Below are 22,220 nucleotides of genomic sequence, written 5' to 3'. Positions count from 1 at the left end.
GACAGCGCCTGCGCGCTACTTCACCCCCACCCCCCCCGACCAACAAGCAACTGCGCCTGCGTGGCAATCCTCTCCGCCCAGATGCAAGCACCCGTCCTTCCATTCTCCACCATCAGCGCTTCCTGTGCCAAAGCGGGTGGAGGAGGAAATTATCCTTCCACACAACCAGTCCTGTTTCTGCCAAGCAAAATACTGTGCATGCTGGTAATCTGCATCAAATATAAAAAATGTTGGAGAATCTCAGCTGTACTGTCGGTGTCAGTGTGGAGCGAGACTAGAGTGAACATTTCGAGTCCAATATATCTCTTGTTCATAATTCAGTCTTACTTCTGACTTCTTCCTCATCTCCTTCGTTTTACCTTACCATTCAATCACAGGTTCCTCTCCTGCATTAAAAAACAATCTCCGGCCTTTGAAACAAGAGGAAATTCCTGCAAAAGCTGACATTTCCTACCATTAACACTCACTTTAGATCTATCTTACTTATAAGGATTACCATATACAAACTGGAAGAACTGCTGATCTTGTAAATCGGAAAGAGATGAGGAAGGGTCACTCGGCCCGAAACGTTAATACTGATTTCCCTCCACAGATTACCATATTGTGTTTCATAAGCAAGAAACGGTTTCTAACGTTTGCAAAACAAAAACTGTGGGTGCTGAAAGTCTGAAACAAAAACAGAAATTGCTGGAAAGACTCAGATCCTGCAGCATCTATGGGAAGAAAGCAGAGTTGATGGTTCAAGTCTATGGACTCTTCATCAGAACTTTGTTTCTCCCTCCACAGATGCTACCAGATCTGAACTTCTACAGCACTGTTTTTTTTTCCCGATCCAACTCAACCCCTTTCACCTCTACGAAATCCTTGTTTGGCTCTGCCTCTCTATTTCCTTGTATGGAGTCTTAAAACTTTTTCCGCTTTAAAGTGTCAAAATGAATGCATGTTGTACTTCTACATTGGTCTGGTGCTGACACCCAGACGGGCGCACAACCTTCGTTTTGAGTAGATGTAGGGATTGCAGAAGAACAGAAACAAGCATGAGAAGAGACGTTTTATTGACTTGGGACAGACATTGAATTATAAGCATGTATTTTTTTTCCCATTGAAGAAATGTAGATGGCAGTAAACTGAGATGGAGCAATTCCCATACCAATGCAGAAATGCTCCCGGGGCGCATGATATTTTCACACAGATTTTATATTGTTTCAATCATATTATCTTGTTTTATTTGTAAAGAAATTGATCCTAACTAATTTCTATATTTTCTGTAATGACCGTTATGTTTGTCGCCACTGGGACAGGAGTCGGAACTGCGTAGCGAAATCCAAGCTCTCCAGACCTGGATTGGCGTTACACCAGCCATGGTGCGCGGGGGATCTTGACCAGTGCTGCACAGAGGCTCCCGTTGCTATGGGGACGGCTGAGGCGAGCCACCGACGGCAGTGACTTTGCAGGGAAAAAGTTAACGCAAGATCCATTTGAAAGAACATAAAGGAAAATGAAAATGCGATACTTTGTTTTGAGAGGACGGATGATAATAAACATTCTTTGAGGAAAACGTGTCACTCGAAATGTGATTTGGGGAGATCTCTGTATGCACAGGACCGTTTTTGTTAAATGAGCGTCTGGATTGCCTTTCCACAGGGAACTGGGGTCAGTTCGCTTTGCATCTTTCGGGGGGGGGGGACGTCGCTTGCTTTTATGTCGCGCCCTTTTAGTCCTCAGGGATATCGCTAAGTGTTTTACAGCCATTTAAAAGTTGGTACAAACTGGACCAAATTTTGTGGTCGTCAGTGAAGCAATTGTGTTCAGTGCTGGCCTCAAGGGGGAAAAAAATAACCACCTCCTTACGATAGAGTGATCCTTGTGGATTGTTTTTGATGAGGATGTAAATCTGGTCTGAAAATGTGTTGCGGGTTAAAGCACAACAAGTCAGGCAGCATCCGAGGAACAGGAAATTCGACGTTTCGGGCACAAGCCCTTCATCAGGAATCTCTGGCCTGAAACGTCGAATTTCCTGCTCCTTGGATGCTGCCTGACCTGCTGTGCTTTAACCAGCAACACATTTTCAGCTCTGATCTCCAGCATCTGCAGACCTCACTTTTTACTAATGTAAATCTGGTGCCAAGTCTAACGGTTGAACTCTTGGCTTACAGCAGCAGTTGTGTCTGCAACCAGATAGCGGCCAATTAAATACTCTCACACCGCAATCCAGGAAATTAAAAGTACTTAATATTGTCCACTTTAAATTTGCGGCGAGTGGAGTATCGATGTCTTCCTAATCAACCTGTTCAGAGATGCTACTACACACCTTCGGAGCAGATGGGACTTTAGATTAGATTAGATTATTTACAGTGTGGAAACAGGCCCTTCGGCCCAACAAGTCCACACCGACCCGCCGAAGCGCAACCCACCCAGACCCATTCCCCTGCATTTACCCCTTTACCTAACACTACGGGCAATTTAGCATGGCCAATTCACCTGACCCGCACATCTTTGGACTGTGGGAGGAAACCGGAGCACCCGGAGGAAACCCACGCAGACACGGGGAGAATGTGCAAACTCCACACAGTCAGTCACCTGAGGCAGGATTTGAACTCAGGTCCCTGGCGCTGTGAGGCAGCAGTGCTAACCAATGAGCCACCGTGCCGACTTGATCCTGTGCCACCTCGGTCTGAAGTAGGGATCATATCCTGGCACCATAAGAGCCCTGGTGAAATAGATTTTTACCATTGGATTGGTGCCAGCTGGGAACATTTTTGCGTCTTGAGTTAAAAAGTTATGGACTCAAGTTGTACATCATGGTTTCGGTATAAAAGTTTTGACTGGCACTCCACTGCAGGGCTGAGGCAGCCTTGCATCGTCAGAGGGGTCTTCTTCCGGATAACAAACTAAAGTATAACATTTTAAAAGATTTCTATCGCAAAACTAAGAATAGAAGTTCTTGCCAATTTGTAAGATTGCCCATTGCTTCATCTGCCTTCTTGAGTAAAATATCTTACAGCACTATTTTGGAAAGTTATCTCCAATATACTGGGCAATATTTAATGCCCCCGCCCAGTCAACATCACAAAAATAGATTATCTGGCCTTAATTACATTACTGCTTGTGGGAATTTGTTGTTTGTAAATTGGCTGTCACGTTTTTTACATTACCAAACTAGCTACACATTAAAAAGTACGTCATGGACTGAAAAGTGCATCAGAGTATCTTGGGGAGCAAATGGACGCTACATAAATGCAAATCAGTGTCCCTGTGAGGTAAAATCTTACGGAAAGTTTTAAAATTATTAAAATAAAGAATTTATCATAGTGAAATGTCAAATTTCTCCATTAATATAAAATTAGCTTTTCACGACCACCATTTAGCACTGAAGAATTCAACAAAGTATAACATTTTAAAAGATTTTTATCGCAAAACTAATAGAAGCTCTTGCTAGTTTGTAAGATTGCACATTGCTTGCAGTCTGCTATCTTAAAAGTGCATCCTCTGAAGAAGACAGCAGCTTCTGAATTTCTACACTGTTCTATATTTGGACTCAGAAGTTGCTGTCAATTTTATAGAGCTAATGACAGTGTATACTGAGTTTTGCTGTCATTAGCTTGAATATCATTATAGTAAAATTGTCCTAAGTCAACCCCAGTAACCAATTTCTGCAACACAGGCCCACAAATACAATAATTGTTTGTCTTCATTCAGTGACAATTTATTTTAGTTCAGTGGAAAAAGTGAGCTAGTACATTAGAGGGAATGCTCCCTACTTGTCCTTACAATAATGTCACAAGATTTTTTTACATTCACTTGAGAGGTAAGACAGAAGGAAGAGGTTTAAGTTTCATCTGATAAATGGCTCCTTTGACTGCAATAATCCTTAGTGCGGTACTGGAGTATCAGTCTAGAATTTGTGCTAATTATTTTGGCGTGGAACTTGACCGTATGCTTTGTTGACTGGGAGGGGAGTGCGACCACTGAGCTACTGCTAATATCTGGATATGTATCAGAAGCTGGCATAGTTGGGGGTGATTGGTTTTCTTGAATAATATTAATGTTGATTAATTGTTCTTTGATTAACAGATAACATATTATAATGTATTTTTAAACTATTGTTATATTGTTAGGTAAAAAACATTAAAAATGGATCCAGATAGCGAAAAAGAAGTAACAGAGCCTGACAATGGTGACACATCAAGCACTGAAGATCTTGAACTTGAAAATAAAAACAACTTTCTGACCAGTGTGCTAACAGGGGATACTGAGAGCTTACGCAAGTGTTTTGAACTTGTGAATGATCCAACCCTCGAGATAGCAAACAGATGGCTAAATATATGTGATGACTTTGGCCGAAATGCTCTCTTTGCAGCCTCTATGTTGGGACATCATGAAGTTATTAATGAGTTGGTGACACGAGGAGCAAATGTCAATGAGAAAACCAATAGAGGTACATCCTTCTACTGGTTTCTCCATATTTGTAGTTGTTGAAATAAATTGTTTTGCAGTAATAAACTTCTGTCTTTGGTTGAATTGCAGTTTAATTAGGTTACTGAATTTATACAATAGTAATAAATGATACATACAGTCCTGTATTAAATGGGAGTTTTCATCCAGTGAGAATGCAAAGGACAAAAACGCTCCATAATACACATGGACCAGTTCATTTAAACTGGGGTCTGTCAATTTTTTTTGTTTATCCTGCCGAAAGGGTAAATGTATGATAAAGGTAGAATAAACACAACCATCAGAACCTGTTGAACTGTGTCACCCATAATTGCCTAGATTACTGGCTGTCTTACAACTTATGTTAGAAACAAAATAAACTGCACATGCTGGAATCCAAAATAGACAGGCAGCAGGCTGGAAGAACACTGCAAGCTAGGCTGGAGAAGAAGCGTCCTGAAGAAGGGTTACACCCAAAACATCGACTTCACCACATCCTGATGCTGCCTGGCTTGCTGTGTTCTTCCAGCCTCGTGCCTGTCTATTTTACAACCTTATGTTTGCAATTTTGTTCCCTGTTTGCAGGTTACACTCCCTTACATTGCGCCGCTGCCTGGGGGAAAATAGACAGCCTAAAAACTTTGGTGGCCTTCGGTGCCAATGTTCAAGAAACCAACTTTAGAGGTGAAAAGGCACGAGACATAGCTAATCGATATTCCAACAGTGACTGCATAGAGTTTTTAGATTGGGCAGGTGAGAAAATACGAGATTGTTTCATTATTTTATAATACTCCTCAGTTATTTATAGTTTTGTGCATTTCATTGAATGTTAAACATATTAAAATTGGATGGATCTCACTGGATAATATGCCATTACTGTATTGCTTCACGGAAATCTTTTCTATATTTCTAACAGGCTGGTGACACCTAGTGGTTAATCCAGGAACCTTGGTAATGTTCTAGGGACATGGGTTCAATCCCACCATGGCAGATGGTAGAACTTGAATAAAGATCTTGAATTAAAAATCAAACCAGTGCCAACTGCTGGAAATCCCATCTGGTTTATAAATGCCCTTTAGGGAAGGAAACTGCCATTTGTATCTGGTCTGGCCTTCATGTGACTCCAGATCCACCGCAATATGGGTGATTCTTAACGGCTTTCTGAAATGGCTTTGCAAGCCACTCATTTGTAGCAATTTGTAAGGAGGTCTCAGTTATCTGTAAGAATAATAGAGTAGCTATGGTAGGGTATTTAAACTTTCCAAACATAGACTGGGACTGCCACAGTGGAGAGGAATTTGTTAAGTGGGTACAAGAAAATTTTCTGATTCAGTATGTGGATGTACTTACTAGAGAAGGTGCAAAACTTGACCTCATCTTGGGAAATAAGGCAGGGCAGGTGATTGAGGTGTCAGTGGGGGAGCACTTTGGGGCCAGCGACCATAATTCTATTCATTTTAAAATAATGATGGAAAAGGATAGACCAGATCTAAAAGTTGAAGTTCTAAATTGGAGGAAGGCTAATTTTGACGGTATTAGGAAAGAACTTTCAAAAGCTGATTAGGCGCAGATGTTAGCAGGTAAAGGGAAGGTTGGAAAATGTGAAGCCTTCAGAAATGAGATAACAAGAGTCCAGAGACAGTACATTCCTGTTAGGGTGAAAGGAAAGGCTGGTAGGTGTAGAGAATGCTGGATGACAACATAAATTGAGGGTTTGGTTAAAAAAACAAAGGAAGCACATATCAAGTATAGACAAGATAGATGGAATCACTCATGATAAAGGCAGTAGGAGTATACTTAAGAGGGAATTCAGGAGGGCAAAAGGGGACATGGGATAGCTTTGGCAAATAGACTTATGGAGAATCCAAAGGGCTTTTACAAATACATTAAGGACAAAGGGGTAACTGGGAGAGAATAGGGCACCTCAAAGATCAGCAAGGTTGCCTTTGTGTGGAACCACACGAGATGGGGAGATACTAAACGAGTATTTTGCATGAGAGTTTACTGTGGAAAAGGACAAGGAAGATGTAGAATGTAGGGAAATAGATGATAACATCTTGAAAAATGTCCGTATTACAGAGGAGGAAGTGCGGGGTGTCTTGAAACGCATAAAGATGGATAAATCCTCAGGAACTGATCAGTTGTACCCTAGAACTCTGTGGGAAGTTAGGGAAATTATTGATGGGCCTCTTACTGAGATATTTGTATCATCGATAGTCACAGGTGAGGTACCAGAAGACTGGAGGTTGGCAAACATGGTGCCACTGCTTAAGAAGAGTGATGAGGACAAGCCAGAGGACTATAGGCCAATGAGCCTGACGTCGGTGGTGGGCAAGTTGTTGGAGGGAATCCTGAGGGATAGATATACATGTATTTGGAAAGGCAAGGACTGATTAGGGATAGTCAACATGGCGTTGTGCGTGGGAAATCATGTCTCACTAACTTGATTGAGTTTTTTGAGGAAGTAACAAAGAGGATTGATGAGGGCAGAGCAGTGGACATGATCTGTACGGACTTGAATAAGGTGTTCGGCAAGGTTCCCCATGGGAGACTGGTTAGCAAGATGAGATCTTATGGAATACAGGGAGAAGTAGCCATTTGGGTACAGAACTGGTTTAAAGGTAGAAAACAGAGTGTGGTGGTGGAGGGTTGTTTTTCAGACTGGAGGCCTGTGACCAGTGGAGTGCCACAAGGATCGGTGCTGTGTCCACTACTTTTTGTCATTTATATAAATGATTTGGATGAAGCATAAGATGTATAGTTAGTACATTTGCAGATGACACCAAAATTGTGTCAGTGTACAGTGAAGAAGGTTACCTCACATTACAATGGGATCTAGATCAGATGGGCCAATGGGCTGAGAAGTGGCAGATGGAGTTTAATTTACATAAATGCGAGTTGCTGCATTTTGGGAAAGCAAATCCTAGCAAGATTTATACACTTAATGGTAATGTCCTAGGGAGTGTTGCTGAACAGTTTCATAGCTCCTTGAAAGTGGAGTCGCAGGTAGATAGGATAGCGAAGAAGGGGTTTGGTTTGCTTGCCTTTATTATACAGAGTATTGAGTACAAGAGCTGGGAGGTCATGTTGCGGCTGTACAGGGCATTGATTAGGCCACTTTTAGAATATTGCATGCAATTATGGTTTCTTTCCTATCGGAAAGATGTTGTGAAACTTGAAAGGGTTCAGAAAAGATTGACAAGGACGTTGCCAGGTTTGGACGATTTGAGCTATGGGGAGAGGCTGAACAGGCTGGGGCTGTTTTCCCTGGAACTTCAGAGACTGCGGGATGACCTTATCGAGGTTTATAAAATCATGAGGGGCATGGATAGGATAAATAGACAAAGTCTCTTCCCTGGGGTGGGGGAATCCAGAACTAGAGAACATAGCTTTAGGGTGAGAGGGAAAGATATAAAAGAGACCTAAGGGCAACTTTTCCATGCAGAGGGTGGTACGTGTATGGAATGAGCTGCCAGAGGAAGTGATGGAGGCTAGTGCGATTGCAACATTTAAAAGGCATCTGGATTGGTATATGAATAGGAAGGGTTTAGAGGGATATGGGCCAGATGTTGGCAGGTGGGACTTGGTTGGGTTGGGATATCTGGTCGGTGTGGACGAGTTGGACAGAAGGGTCTGCTTCCGTGCTGTACATCTCTGTGACTCTACTACTCTCATTACTGGAAAATCTCAAAAAAGAAATGGAACAGAATAATCTGAACAAAAAAGAAATGGAACAGATGTAGACATGAGAAATAACAATGGCAAACACAGCCCTATCAACTCTGCCAAACCTTCTTTCGTCACATCTGGAGGCAAGTGCCCAAAATGGCAGAGCTATGTCATAGACTAGTCAAGCAATAGCCTGACATAATCATACACCACAGAATCATACCTTACAAACAATGAGTGGACACCTCTATCACTGGATGGCCAGGACAGATCCAGCAGGGTGGTGTACTGTCTTGTGGGTGTTGCTTTTGGAGTCTTCAAAATTAACTCTGGACACCATGAAATCTCATGGCACCAAGTCAAACACTGACAAACACTGTCATACCTTGGTTGATGAATCAATACTCCTCCATGCATGCTGCATATTTTAATTCCACCAGCTTCCGTGTTCCTAGAATATTAGCATCGGTCTCAGAATTAATTGTTCCACTGACATTACCACTGTATCACATCTCCATCTAAATTAAAATGTTTTCTGTGTTTCATTTATACGAGTGTTCCCGTAATAACACACAAAACTAGGATTAATGATTATAGGTCCTTCCCAGTGTTTGATATAGACTTCTGGTTAGAGATGAATGATAGTAAAGTGTAGTGACTAATATTCCTTCTCCCTTCTTTTGTATTTCTCCATCCCCGCCACCTCCACCGTCACATGAATTCACCTGTACATTGATACTTTGTGATACTACACATGGCCATGTTATTCTCTGGTATGAATTATTACATTGCACAAATTACACAATGCTGTTAAATTTATTTAGGTGAATAAGATATTGCAAGAAGAATCACACAGTTTTGTTTTTCACTTTTTAACTGCAGAGGCCAGACTGATTTTAGAGTTGTATATTACTAATATTCAGGAAACTGTGGCCGATCTTGAAAAGTCACAGGGCAAGCTGTCAAAGCAAGATAAGGTAAGCCCTATCATTCTTGGGTCAGAGTGGGGCACAACTCTCTGTCCGTTTCTTTGTTGTGGAGTTAATAGCCATTGGGTATTTGTTGTTCAAAAGATTTTTGTCATCTTTTAGACTGCTTTTACAAATGCTTGCCGTGCAAAATCTGAATGGCTGAATTCAGTACAGAATGCTACAAGACAGGATTTTGAAGAGCAAAAGAAAAATTTGGAGATGACTCTGGAACCATTCATTGTCAAACTTAGAACACCATGTGAGTATAAACACAAATCCACGGTGAAATCCTGAAGTTGGTAGATTTTAACCGTCCATGTAACTGATGCATTACTTTCATGTTAGTCACAAGCTTTTATCAAAGGTAATGAAGTAAAATAGGGATAAACAAAATTTAATAGGGATGACTTTGCCAGGTTTTCATATTTTAAAACTTTAATAGTGCTTCAGAAGTGTAAAACCAGGTTAACAATATAAATCATTCTGTGCAAGATGATGTGGTGATCCAACACACTGCAACATCAGAGCATTGCCACCAGCCTTCTCATTACTCGAAGGAGAAAACTGCGGTTCTTTTTTTTTGTCACACCCTTACATTCATTAATATTAGCCACCCCGCCCACTTTTACACATTTTTTACTTAATCATGAAATCCTAAGCTCCAGAAATTAAAGCTGGAGCTGCTTTTAAATTCCATTCCAAATATTCACTAGGTCACAAAAGAGACTTGGACATTTTCAACCACTTGGCCATTCCGTTTCATATTTTTTTGAATACCACTTTACCATCTATTATATTAGATTTTTCTTTGATGAATTCCAAGTCATTGACTTTCTGGCATCTTATTTCAGTACTTATATAAAGGAAAAGTTTTTAATTGTGTTCATGTAAATTGCATCAGGGAGATCCCAACATTTTTGAGCATCATAGTGATAGGTTATAACCCAGTGAAGGGATTCATAATAATTTTGTTTTCATTCTTCAAACAACCACCATTCTTCTTCACTTCTAAAACAATTTCAAGCTCATCTCCTTTGATTAAAAAGTAACCTCTAATGAGTTCTGAGAAGATTTGCAGCTCAGGTTGAGGTTCTGAATGTAGGTTTGCTCACTTACTGGACGTAAGGTTCACTTTCAGATGTTTCATCACCATACTAGGTAACATCATCAGTAAGCCTCCAGTGAAGCACTGGTGTTAGTGACTTTTTATTTATGTGTTTAGATTTCCTTGGGTTGGTGATGTCATTTCCTGTGGTGATGTCATGTCCTGTTTTTTCTCAGAACGTGGTAAATGGGTCCAAGTCAATGTGTTTGCTGGTAGAGTTCTGGTTGGAATGCAGTGCTTCTAGGAATTCTTGCATGTGTCTCTGTTTAGCTTGTCCTAGGATAGATGTGTTGTCCCAGTCGAAGTAGTGACCTTTCTCATCTGTATGTAAGGATCCTAGTGAGAGTGGGTCATGTCTTTTTGTAGCTAGTTGATGTTCATGTATCCTGGTGGCTAGTTTTCTGCCTGTTTTTCCAAACAAAGCTGCATTAGAACATTGTTTCAATGAGCCAAAACACACTGCAGCACAGAGGAACTACGAAGAGCAGAGGAAAATCACCCATACAATGTATATAAAAAGAACAGATACCCAATGAACACAGTCTGCTGATTTCTCAGCAACAAATCCAAACAAGCAGACAAAATGTGTCCAGACACCCTAACCACTCTCCCCTACATAAAACACGTCTTGGAAATGATCTCCAGACTCCTCAGACCTTTTGGCATCATGGTAGCCCACAAACCCACCAATACACTATAGCAGCAGCTAATGAACTTGGAAGACTCTATACAGACAACAAGCAAAACTAATGTCATTTACAAAATACCTTGCAAGAGCTGTAACAAACACTACATTGGACAAACAGGCAGAAAACTAGCCACCAGAATACATGAACATCAACGAGCCTTGACCCACTCTCACTAGTATCCTTATGTACAGATAAGGGAGGACACCACTTCGACTGGGACAACATATCTATCCTAGGAGAGAGACACACATGAGAAATCCTAGTAGCACACAAACACACCAACATTCTCAAACAAAAACTAACAAACTTAAAAGACCCAGTACAACCCATGGACAAAACCAACGTCATCTACAAAATTCCAAGCAAGGACTGCCACAAACACGACCACAAAAAGACACGACCCTCTCTCCCTCATAGCCCTACACACGGAGGAAAAAAAACACCATTCGACTGGGACAACACATCTATCCTGGGACAGGCTAAGCAAAGACATGCCAGAGAATTCCTAGAGGCCTGGCACTCCAACCACAATGCCATTAAAAAACACATAGATCTAGATGCCATCTATCAACCCCTCAGTAAACAAACAGGAAATGACACCACCACAAACCTCAGGAACCCCATCCAGGAGAAAGATATAAATAGAAAGCAGGAGACAACAGCTTCGCTTCACTTGGAGGTTGCCACTGATGATGTTACGTAGCCAGGTAATGAAACGTTTGGATATCAAACCTACAGCTCAGCGAGCAAACCTACACCCTAGAAATCCCAGAATAGTGGCATTCCAACTGGAACTCTATCAGCAAACACATTGATTTGGACCCCATTTAGATTAGATTACTTACAGTGTGGAAACAGGCCCTTCGGCCCAACAAGTCCACACCGACCCGCCGAAGCGCAACCCACCCATACCCCTACATTTACCCCTTACCTAACACTATGGGCAATTTAGCATGGCCAATTCACCTGACCCGCACATCTTTGGACTGCGGGAGGAAACCGGAGCACCCGGAGGAAACCCACGCAGACACGGGGAGAACGTGCAAACTCCACACAGTCAGTTGCCTGAGGCGGGAATTGAACCCAGGTCTCTGGCGCTGTGAGGCAGCAGTGCTAATCACTGTGCCACCGTGCCGCCCACTACAAAAAGACACGACCCTCTGAGAAAAAGAACAGGAAATAACATCACCACCAGAAATGACATCACCAACCCAAGGAAATCTAAGCACATAAATAGAAAGCAGATCACTAACACCAGTGCTTCACCGGAGGCTCACTGATGATGTTGCCTAGTATGGTGACAAAACGTCTGAAAATGAACCTTACATCCAGTAAGTAAGCAAACTTATATCCAGAACCTCAACCTGAGCTACAAATCTTCTCAGAACTTACATCCAGTAACCTTTAATGTTGTAATGGATCAAAAACATTTAGGAATTTTAAGTACATCTTGCTTCTGCAGCCAATTGATAATGTCACTGTTCAAACAATTTTGCAATTGATCAAGTAAATGTTACTCCTGTTGAAACGGTCTAGTCATTTATTAGATAATTTTTTATTTATATGTTCCCATTTTGTTGTTAAGTATATTTAAGTAGTAAATGTATTTAGAACATAGAAAATTACAGCATAGGACAGGCCCTTCAGCCCTTGATGTTGCGCCAACCAATGAAATCAATCTGAAGCCCATCTAACCTACACTATTCCATTCTCGTCCATATGCCTAGACAATGACCATGTAAATGCCCTTAAAGTTGGCGAGTCTACTACTGTTGCAGGCAATGCGTTCCAAGCCCCTAGTACTCTGAGTAAAGAAACTACCTTTGACCTCTGTCCCATATTTATCACTCCTCAATTGAAAGCTATGTCCCCTCGTGCTAGCCATCGCCACCCGAGGATAAAGGTTTTCACTGTCCAACCTACATATAGAACAAAGATACTGTTCTCAGAATGTTTCTTGGAATTGAGATTCATTTCTGTAAAAAGGAATTAAGATTGAAATTATGGAAATTATTTGCATCTCTACATTGCAGTTTGTGTTCACAAGATATCGCAAAGCATTTTTGAACTGTCATTGTTATGTCGTACAAACACAACTAATTTGTGCATAGCATAGTCCCATGAACAGCAGTAATATAAATGATAGTTAACCTATTTTTGACATTATTGCTTGAGAAAGAAATGTTTTATAGCACATGGAATGAATATACGATAGAGGAAATCAAATAGAACATAGAACATAGAAAAGTACAGCACAGAACAGGCTCTTTGGGCCACGATGTGTGCCAAGGATTATTCCTAACCTCAAATAAAATAACCTAACCTACACAGCCCTCAATTCACTGCTGTCCATGAGCATATCCAGCAATTGCTTAAATGTCCCTAATGACTCTAATTCCACCACCACCGCTGGCAGTGCATTCCATGCATTCATAATTTTCTGTGTAAAGAACCTACCTCTAACGTCTCCTCTTTACCTTCCTCCTATCACCTTAAAACTACGACCCCTCATGACAATCAGTCCTGCCCTTGGTAAAAGTATCTGGCTATCGACTCTATCCATGTCTCTCATTATCTTTTATGCCTCGATCAGGTCACCTCTCCTCCTCCTTCTCTCCAGAGAGAACAGTCTGAGCTTAGTCAACCCCTCTTTGTAAGACAAGCCTTCCACTCCAGGCAGCATTCTGGTAAACCTTCTTTGCCCCCTCTCCAAAGTCTCCAAATCTCTCCTATAATAGGGCAACCAGATCTGGACACAGTATTCCAAGTGTGATCTCACCAGGGTTTTGGAGAGCTGCAGCAAAATCTTGCGGCTCCTAAACTCGATTCCCCTGTTAATGAAAGCCAAAACACCATATGCTTTCATAACAACCACTTATCCACTTGGGTGGCAACTTTGAGGGATCTATGCACTTGAACACCGAGACCTCACTGTTCCTCCACACTGCCAAAAATCCAGTCTTTAATCCTATATTCAGCATTCAAGTTCGACCTTCCAAAATGCATCACTTCGCATTTGTCCAGGTTGAACTCCATCTGCCATTTCTCAGCCCAGTTCTGCATCCTGTCTATGTCGCTGCAGCCTGCAATAGCCCTCGATACTATCAACGGTACCTCCAACCCTTGTGTCATCTGCAAATTTACTAACTCACCCCTCAACCTCCTCGTCCAAGTCATTTATGAAAGCTACAAAGAGCAGAGGACCAAGAACAGAGCCTTGCAGGACACCACTCACCTCCAGGCAGGATACATCCCCTCTACAACCACTTTCTGCCTTCTGTCAGTCAACCAATTCTGAATCCAGACAGCCAGATCTCCTTGTATCCCATACCTCCTAACTTTATGAATGAGTCTACCGTGGGAACCTTATCAAATGCCTTGCTGAAGTCCAAATATACCACATCCACTGCTTGACCTTCGTAAACCTATCTCATCACCTCCTCAAAGAACTCAATAAGATTTGTGTGGCGTGACCTGCCCCTCACAAAGCCACGCTGACTGCCTTTAAACACATAATGCTTTTCCAAATAGTCATAAATCCTATCCCTCAGAATTCTTTCCAAAACCTTGCTGATTACAGACGTAAGACTGACTGGTCTGTAATTGCCGGTGATTTCCCTGATACCCTTCTTGAAAAGAGGAAAAACATTTGGCTCCCTCCAATCCTCCATTACGACTCTCGTGGAGAGTAAGGAAGCAAAGATCTTTGCCAGCGGCTTAGCAACCTCCTTTTTCGCTTCTCAGAGCAACCTAGGATAAATCTGGTCTGACCCTTGGGAATTATCCATCTTAGTGTTCGCCAACATTTTCAGCACATCAACTTCATCAATTTTAATCTGTTCAAACCTATTTCCCAGCTCCTCAAAGTTCTCGTTCACAACAAGGTCCCTTTCCTTAGTGAAAACCAAAGCAAAAAACTCATTTAGGGCTGCCCCTATCTGCTGAGACACCACGCATAACCAGCCCTACCTTAACATAGAACATAGAACATAGAAGGATACAGCGCAGTACAGGCCCTTCGGCCCTCGATGTTGCGCCGACCGAATCCTACCTAACCTATACTAGCCCAATAACTTCCAAATGCCTATCCGATGCCCGCTTAAATGACCATAAAGAAGGAGAGTTCACCACTGATACGGGCAGGGCATTCCATGAACTCACAACCCGCTGTGTGAAGAATCTACCCCTAACATCTGTCCTATACCTACCACCCCTTAATTTAAAGCTATGTCCCCTAGTAACACCTGACTCCATTAGCGGTAAAAGGTTCTTAGTATCTACCCTATCTAAACCCCTAATCATCTTATACACTTCTATCAGATCTCCCCTAAACCTTCTCTTCTCCAATGAGAACAGCCCCAAGTGCCTCAGCCTTTCCTCATAAGATTTTCCTACCATTCCAGGCAACATCCTGGTAAACCTCCTCTGCACTCGTTCTAAAGCTTCCACATCCTTCCTATAGTATGGCGACCAAAACTGCACACAATACTCCAGATGAGGCCTCACCAGAGTCTTATACAACTGCAACATGACCTCAGGACTCCGGAACTCAATTCCTCTGCCAATAAAGCCCAGTACACCATATGCCTTCCTCACAGCACTATTTACCTGGGTGGCAACTTTCAGAGATCTGTGTACATAGACACCAAGATCCCTCTGCTCATCCACACTACCAAGTAGCCTACCATTAGCCCAGTAATCCATCATCTTGTTATTCCTACCGAAGTGAACGACTTCGCACTTAACTACATTGAATTCCATTTGCCACATTTCCGCCCAGCTCTGCAACTTATCTATATCCCGCTGTAACCTACCACTTCCTTCCTCACTATCCACAACTCCACCGACTTTTGTGTCATCCGCAAACTTGCTTACCCAGCTTTCCAGTCCTTCCTCTAGATCATTTATAAAGATAACAAAAAGCAATGGTCCCAAAACAGATCCTTGTGGTACACCGCTAGTAACTGCGCTCCAAGATGAACATAATCCATCAACTACTACCCTCTGTCTCCTTCCAGCCAGCCAATTCCTAATCCAAACCTCTAATGTATCCTCAATGCCATACCTCCGAAGTTTTAGCATTAGCCTACCATGGGGAACCTTATCGAACGCCTTACTAAAATCCATATACACAACATCTACTGCTTTACCCTCATCCACTTCCTTAGTCACCTTCTCAAAGAACTCAATAAGGTTTGTGAGGCACGACCTGCCCTTCACAAAACCATGCTGGCTATCCCTGATCACGTTATTCCTACCCAGATGTTCATAAATCTTATCCCTTACCATTCTCTCTAAGACTTTGCCCACCACTGAAGTCAGACTCACTGGCCTATAGTTACTAGGGCTATCCCTACTCCCTTTCTTGAACAATGGGACCACATTCGCTATCCTCCAGTCCTCTGGTACCATTCCCGTTGACAATGACGACATAAAAATCCAGGCCAATGGCTCTGCTATCTCCTCCCTAGCTTCCCATAGGATCCTGGGGTAAATGCCATCAGGCCCAGGAGACTTATCTATATTCATCCTTTCCAATATTCCCAAAACCTCTTCCCTGCATATTTCCAGGGCATCCATTCTAATTATTTGTGATTCCATATTCACATCAGCAACAGTGTCCTGTTCCTGAGTGAATACTGATGAAAAGTACTGATTTAATATCTCTCCAATCTCCTCCGCCTCCACACACAACTTCCCACTACTATCCTTGACTGGACCGATACCTACCCTAGTCATCCTTTTATTCTTGACATACCTATAGAAAGCCTTTGGGTTTTCCCTAATCCTACCAGCTAAAGACTTTTCATGTCCCCTTCTCGCTTCTCTTAGCTCCCTCTTTAGCTCCTTCCTGGCTACCTCATAACTCTCAATCGCCCCTACTGAACCTTCACGCCTCATCTTTACATATGCCGCCTTCTTCCCTTTCACAAGGGACTCCAATTCCTTACTAAACCACGGCTGCCTCACAAGGCCCTTTACACCATGCCTGACTGGTACATACCTATCGAGGACACGCAGTAGCTGCTCCTTGAACAATCCCCACATCTCATTAGTGTTCTTCTCTTGAAGCCTGTTTTTCCAATCCACACATCCTAAGTCATGCCTCACTGCATCATAATTTCCCTGCCCCCAGCTATAGCTCTTGCCCTGCGGCGCACGATTATCCCTCTCCATCACTAAAGTAAAAGTCACCGAGTTGTGGTCACTGTCCCCGAAGTGCTCACCTACCTCCAAGTCTAACACCTGGCCTGGTTCATTACCTAGAACCAAATCCAATATAGCCTCACCTCTTGTTGGCCTGTCGACATATTGCGTCAGGAAACCCTCCTGCACACATTGTACAAACACCGACCCATCTAATGAACTCGAGCTATAGCTCTCCCAGTCAATATCTGGGAAGTTAAAGTCCCCCATAACAACCACCCTGCTACCTTCACTCTTTTCCTGAATCATCCTCGCAATATTATCCTCTACTTCTCTAGGACTATTAGGAGGCCTGTAGAAAACACCTAACAGGGTGACCTCACCTTTCCTATTTCTAACCTCAGCCCAAACTACCTCAGATGGCAAGTCCTCTTCCATCGTCCATTCCACTGCTGTGATACTGTCTTTGACAAGTAATGCCACGCCTCCCCCTTTTTTACCCCCATGTCTGATCCTACTAAAACATTTGAACCCTGGAACGTGCAACAGCCATTCTTGTCCCTGTTCTACCCCGTCTCTGTAATGGCCACAACATCGAAGTCCCAGGTACCAACCCACGCTGCAAGTTCACCTACCTTATTCCTTATACTTCTGGCATTGAAGTATACACACTTCAATCCACCTTTCTGGTTACAGGCACCTTCCTTAGAGATCGCTGCATTATTCCTAACCTCCCTACACTCAAGGTCCTGTACCCTAAAGCTACAGTCCTGGTTCCCATGCCCCCGCGGAGTTAGTTTAAACCCTCCCAAAGAGCACTAGCAAACCTCCCCCCAAGGATACTGGTGCCCCTCAGGTTCAGGTGTAGCCCATCCTTTTTATAGAGGTCCCACCTTCCCCAGAAAGGACCCCAGTTGTCCAGAAACCGGAATCCCTCCCTCCTGCACCATCCCTGTAGCCACGCATTTAACTGCTCTCTCTCCCTATTCCTCGACTCTCTATCACGTGGCACGGGTAACAAACCAGAGACTACAACTCTGTTTGTTCTAACTCTGAGCTTCCAACCTAGCTCCCTGAAAGCCTGTCTGACATCCTCACCCTTCTTCCTACCTATATCGTTGGTGCCAACGTGGACCACGATCTGGGGCTGCTCCCCCTCCCCCTTAAGGACCCGGAAAACACGATCAGCGACATCACGTACCCTTGCACCTGGGAGGCAACATACCAAACGTGAGTCCCTGTCGCCCCCACAAAACCGTCTGTCTGTACCCCTTACTATCGAGTCCCCAAGAACTATTGCTCTACCTTTCTCCACCCTACCCTTCTGAGCAACGGGGCCAGGCTCCGTGCCAGAGGCCTGAACCTCGTTGCTTGCCCCTGGTAAGTCATCCCCCCCACAAGTATCCAAAACGGTATACTTGTTCTTGAGGGGAATGACCGCAGGGGGTCCCTGCACTGGCTTCCTCCTCCCACTCCCCCTCACTGTCACCCATCTATCTTGAACTTTCGGAGTAACTACTTGCCTAAAGCTCCGATCTATGACCTCCTCTGCCTCCCGAATGATCCGCAGTTCATCCAACTCCAGCTCCAGTTTCCTGATCATTCTCTTATTCCTCACATATGAGTAAAATGCCCTAATCCTTCCCGCCAAGCCTTTTTTATGCCCCCTCCTAACTCTCCTCAGTCCTTTCTGAGCTCCTTTCTAGCAAGCCTGTAATCCTCTCAAGCTGTACTAGACCCTTGCTTCCCCCACCTTATGTAAGCTGCCTTCTTCCTTTTGACAAAACGCTCCTCTGTTCTCTTCATCAAATGCTCCTTAATCTTACCCCTTTTTGCCTTTCTCAGAGGAACAAATTTATGCATAAATCATAACAACTGCTCCTTAAACAGTCTCCACATGTCTGTTGTGCCCTTTCTGTGAAATAATTGCTTCCAATCTGTACTTCCCATCTCCTGTCTAATAGCGTCATACTTTCCGTTTCCCCAATTAAATATCTTCCCATGGTAAGTGCTCCTTTCCCTCTCCATGGCTATGAGGCAGTTATGGTCACTCTCACCAAACTGTACTCCCACTGCGAGATCTGACACCTGTTCTGGCTCATTGCCAAGCACTAAATCCAAATTGGCCTCTACCCTCGTTGGCCCTGTCTACATACTGAGTAAGGAAACCCTTCTGAACACACCTAACAAAACTGGCTCCATCCAAACTGTCTGCAGTAAGGAGGTTCCAGTCAGTATTGGGAACGTTGAAGTCACCCATAACAGCAACTCTGCACATCTGCATTTTTCCAAAATCTGCCAGCCTATGAGTTCTTTGATCTCCCTACTGTTATTAGGGGATCTGTAGAAAACCCCCAGTGAGGTGGCTGCTCCTTTGCTATTCCCAACTTCCACCTATACTCAGTAGACAAACATTCCTTCATTTCTGTAGCTGTGATGCACTCTTTAATTAGCAATGCTACATCCCCTGCTCTTTTTCCATCCTCCCTGTTCTTTTTAAATGTTTTAAATCCTGGAACATCTAGCAACCATTCCTGTCCCTGTGAAACCCACATCTCCGTTATGGCCACAACATCATAGTACCAAGTACTGATCCATGCTCTAAGTTCATCACTCTTATTTCTGACACTCCCTGCGTTAAAGCAGACACACTTTAACTGATCCCATTGTTTCATCACATAAAAAACCTTCCCGATAGATTCACTACATCCTGTCACTGCCCCATCAACAACCAGCCCGCCTCAAATACTTAAAGAGAATACAATAACATTCTTTTAGCACTGAAAATACATGAGCTTGTCAATGGAAAATCCCTAAATCATCCAGTTAAACTACAGGGATGACCAATTGGAGGAAAATATCCTTAATAATAGAATGAAAGAAAATTGTGAGTAACTGCTTTTCCAATCATAGGTTGATCTCGTGCTTGATGCTGATAGGCTCAAAGTGAGCCTATTAATAACACAGGCGAGGACAAGCTTGTGATCAGAGGAATGAGATTATTGGCAACAGTTAGCAAAACCAGAAGAGTGATTGGCATTGAGATGGAATTTAATTTAAATAAATGCAAGGTATTGCATTTTGGTAAGACAAATCAGTGCAGGACTTACACAGTAATGGTTGGGCAGTAGAGAGTATTGTTGAAGACCTTGGGGTTCAGGTACACCGTTCCATGAAAGTGATGGCACAGGTAGACAGGATGGTGAAGAAGGCATGCTTGGCTTCATTGGTAAGAGCTTTGAGTCTAGGAGTTGGGATATCATCTTACGGCTGTGCAGTACATTGATGAAACCACATTTGGAATACTGCATACAGTTTTGGTTGCCCGGCTATTAAATTTGAAACAGAGCAGAAAAGACTTAGAGTCAAAGAGTCACTTACAAGGATATTACCGAGACTAGAGAGTTTGAGTTATAAGGAGAGTCTGGTTAGACTGGGTCTTTTTTCCCGATAGCATAGGAAGTTAAAGCGTAACCTTAAAGAGGTTTATAAGATCATGAAGGGTGTAGATAAGGTGACTAGCCAAGGTCTTTTCCCTAGGGTGGATTTCAAAACTAGGGGGCATATCTTTTAAGATAAGAGGAGGAAGATTTAAAAGTGACCCGAGAGGCAACTTTTTCACACAGGAGATTCATATCTAGCATGAACTGCCAAAGGACATGGTAGTTGCAAATACAGTTACAACATTTAAGAGACATTTGGATAGGTACATGAATAAGAAAGGTTTAGAGGGATATGGGTCACTTACAGGTAAAGAGCGCTGATTCAGTTTGGGAAATCTGGTCAGCATGGTTGGACCAAAGAGTCTGTTTTCATGATGTATGACTCCATAGCTTCATAGGTAGGGTTTGGATCATGGTGCATTCTCCATATCTACACGTCTACCAATAAATACTACACGTTCAGCTCTAATACATTATAATTGTCTTTTTCCATTCACATCTTGTAAATTGTCCTGATGAGTGCAAAACAAGAAGCTTTGACAAAATGTATCTTTTTTTCCTGCAATATGTAGTCCTGTACTACCAAACTTAATTATTCAGTTAGGTGTTCAATAAACGGAAAAGGTAGCCCCCAAAAATCAAAAATCGTCCTCGAAAAATTGCATGAGGAGTCATGCAAAAAATTACATACATTTTGAACATAGGGTTCTATGCTGTTTAGGAACAATGAAAAAAAACATCATTGAGACAAACATCCTGCAGAATTGACTGATTACTGTTGTTGTGATAGGTGGTGGGGTTTGGGAAGAGGTTCAGGGAAAAGATACATAACACTTTATTCCAGAAAAATTACATAAATTCGGCACTGTTTATTGTGTAATAATTTGTGTACAATGTGTGGAAAGCTTGTTTTTGTCCTTATTCAACACTTTACATCCTTAACCACACTTGATCCCCTTAGCAAAAGAGAATGATATCAGACCACCTTTTTGGAGTTTTTCAGGCAAGGCAACTAGTCAGGATAATTTATTTTAGAAAGCTACTTCACTCTATTTTAGGTGTTTAACTGGAGAGATTGAAAATAGTTCCTGAGAAACAAATTAACAAACTGAAAAATTGTTGGAGGAAGATTCTCAAGCATGTAAATATATAGATTTCCTGAGAACAAATGTGCTTTTAAAAGAAAATAGATCAGATATTCAAATACAGGCTGCAGAAATGTCACTTTTTATAAATGTTCTTTGACTTATTTGCACGACAAACTGTGCTAAAGCCAAAACAGAAATATGATGTCTCAGGCAAATATTACTTTTATGTTATGATTATTGACCTGCCTCAACATTTTCATCAATTCCTAAATCACTGCATAGTAAATATCATATTTACTGTAATGTAGATGGATTTCTGTTAGTGCTGGTTCATGAATATACTTTGAAATACTTTGTCATTTAAGTTTTCTGGAGCAAATGCATTTTTATTTTTAATACATGATCTCTACGGGTGTAAGTCGTAAAATCAAAACTGTAAGATCTAAAGCTACTAAAAAGAAAAGATGTGGGAAATTATTTACCTTATACCTTTTAGTGGCTAAACAATGCTGTGACACAAGTTAATTCTTTACAATATATAAGCAGATGGAATCAAATTAATTAAACTGCTACTGATGGTTTATATTTATTTTATAGCTCCACTGCCTTCAAAATTCTCTAAATCGTAACAGCATCTTTTACAGTTGGCTTAATACTACACTCAAAATGGAAGA

The 22,220-nt window shown here is 42.2% G+C and overlaps 1 protein-coding gene across 1 annotated transcript; it reads left to right on the top strand.

The window, feature by feature from the left end:
- Nucleotides 1-102: 102 nt before the first annotated feature.
- On the top strand, nt 103-22,220 carry ankrd45 (ankyrin repeat domain 45). The gene is made up of 7 exons (XM_060829656.1): nt 103-204; nt 1,302-1,653; nt 4,119-4,438; nt 5,020-5,187; nt 8,986-9,080; nt 9,195-9,333; nt 22,144-22,220. Exons 3-7 carry the CDS (start codon nt 4,135-4,137, stop codon nt 22,173-22,175), a joined length of 738 nt encoding a protein of 245 aa, XP_060685639.1. The 5' UTR covers nt 103-204; nt 1,302-1,653; nt 4,119-4,134; the 3' UTR covers nt 22,176-22,220.

The sequence above is a fragment of the Hemiscyllium ocellatum genome, chromosome 9 (genome assembly GCF_020745735.1).
Source record: "Hemiscyllium ocellatum isolate sHemOce1 chromosome 9, sHemOce1.pat.X.cur, whole genome shotgun sequence".
Lineage (NCBI taxonomy): Eukaryota > Metazoa > Chordata > Chondrichthyes > Orectolobiformes > Hemiscylliidae > Hemiscyllium > Hemiscyllium ocellatum.
Note: the sequence above shows the minus strand (reverse complement) of the source record. Positions and strands in the feature narration are given on the sequence as shown.

Excerpts from the sequence above, each read along its gene's own strand:
- ankrd45 (XM_060829656.1), top strand. The coding sequence starts at position 4,135 with ATGGATCCAGATAGCGAAAAAGAAGTAACAGAGCCTGACAATGGTGAC. Across the intron at positions 9,081-9,194 it reads AGCTGTCAAAGCAAGATAAG|ACTGCTTTTACAAATGCTTG; the intron begins GTAAGCCCTATC and ends GTCATCTTTTAG. Across the intron at positions 9,334-22,143 it reads TGTCAAACTTAGAACACCAT|CTCCACTGCCTTCAAAATTC; the intron begins GTGAGTATAAAC and ends TTTATTTTATAG.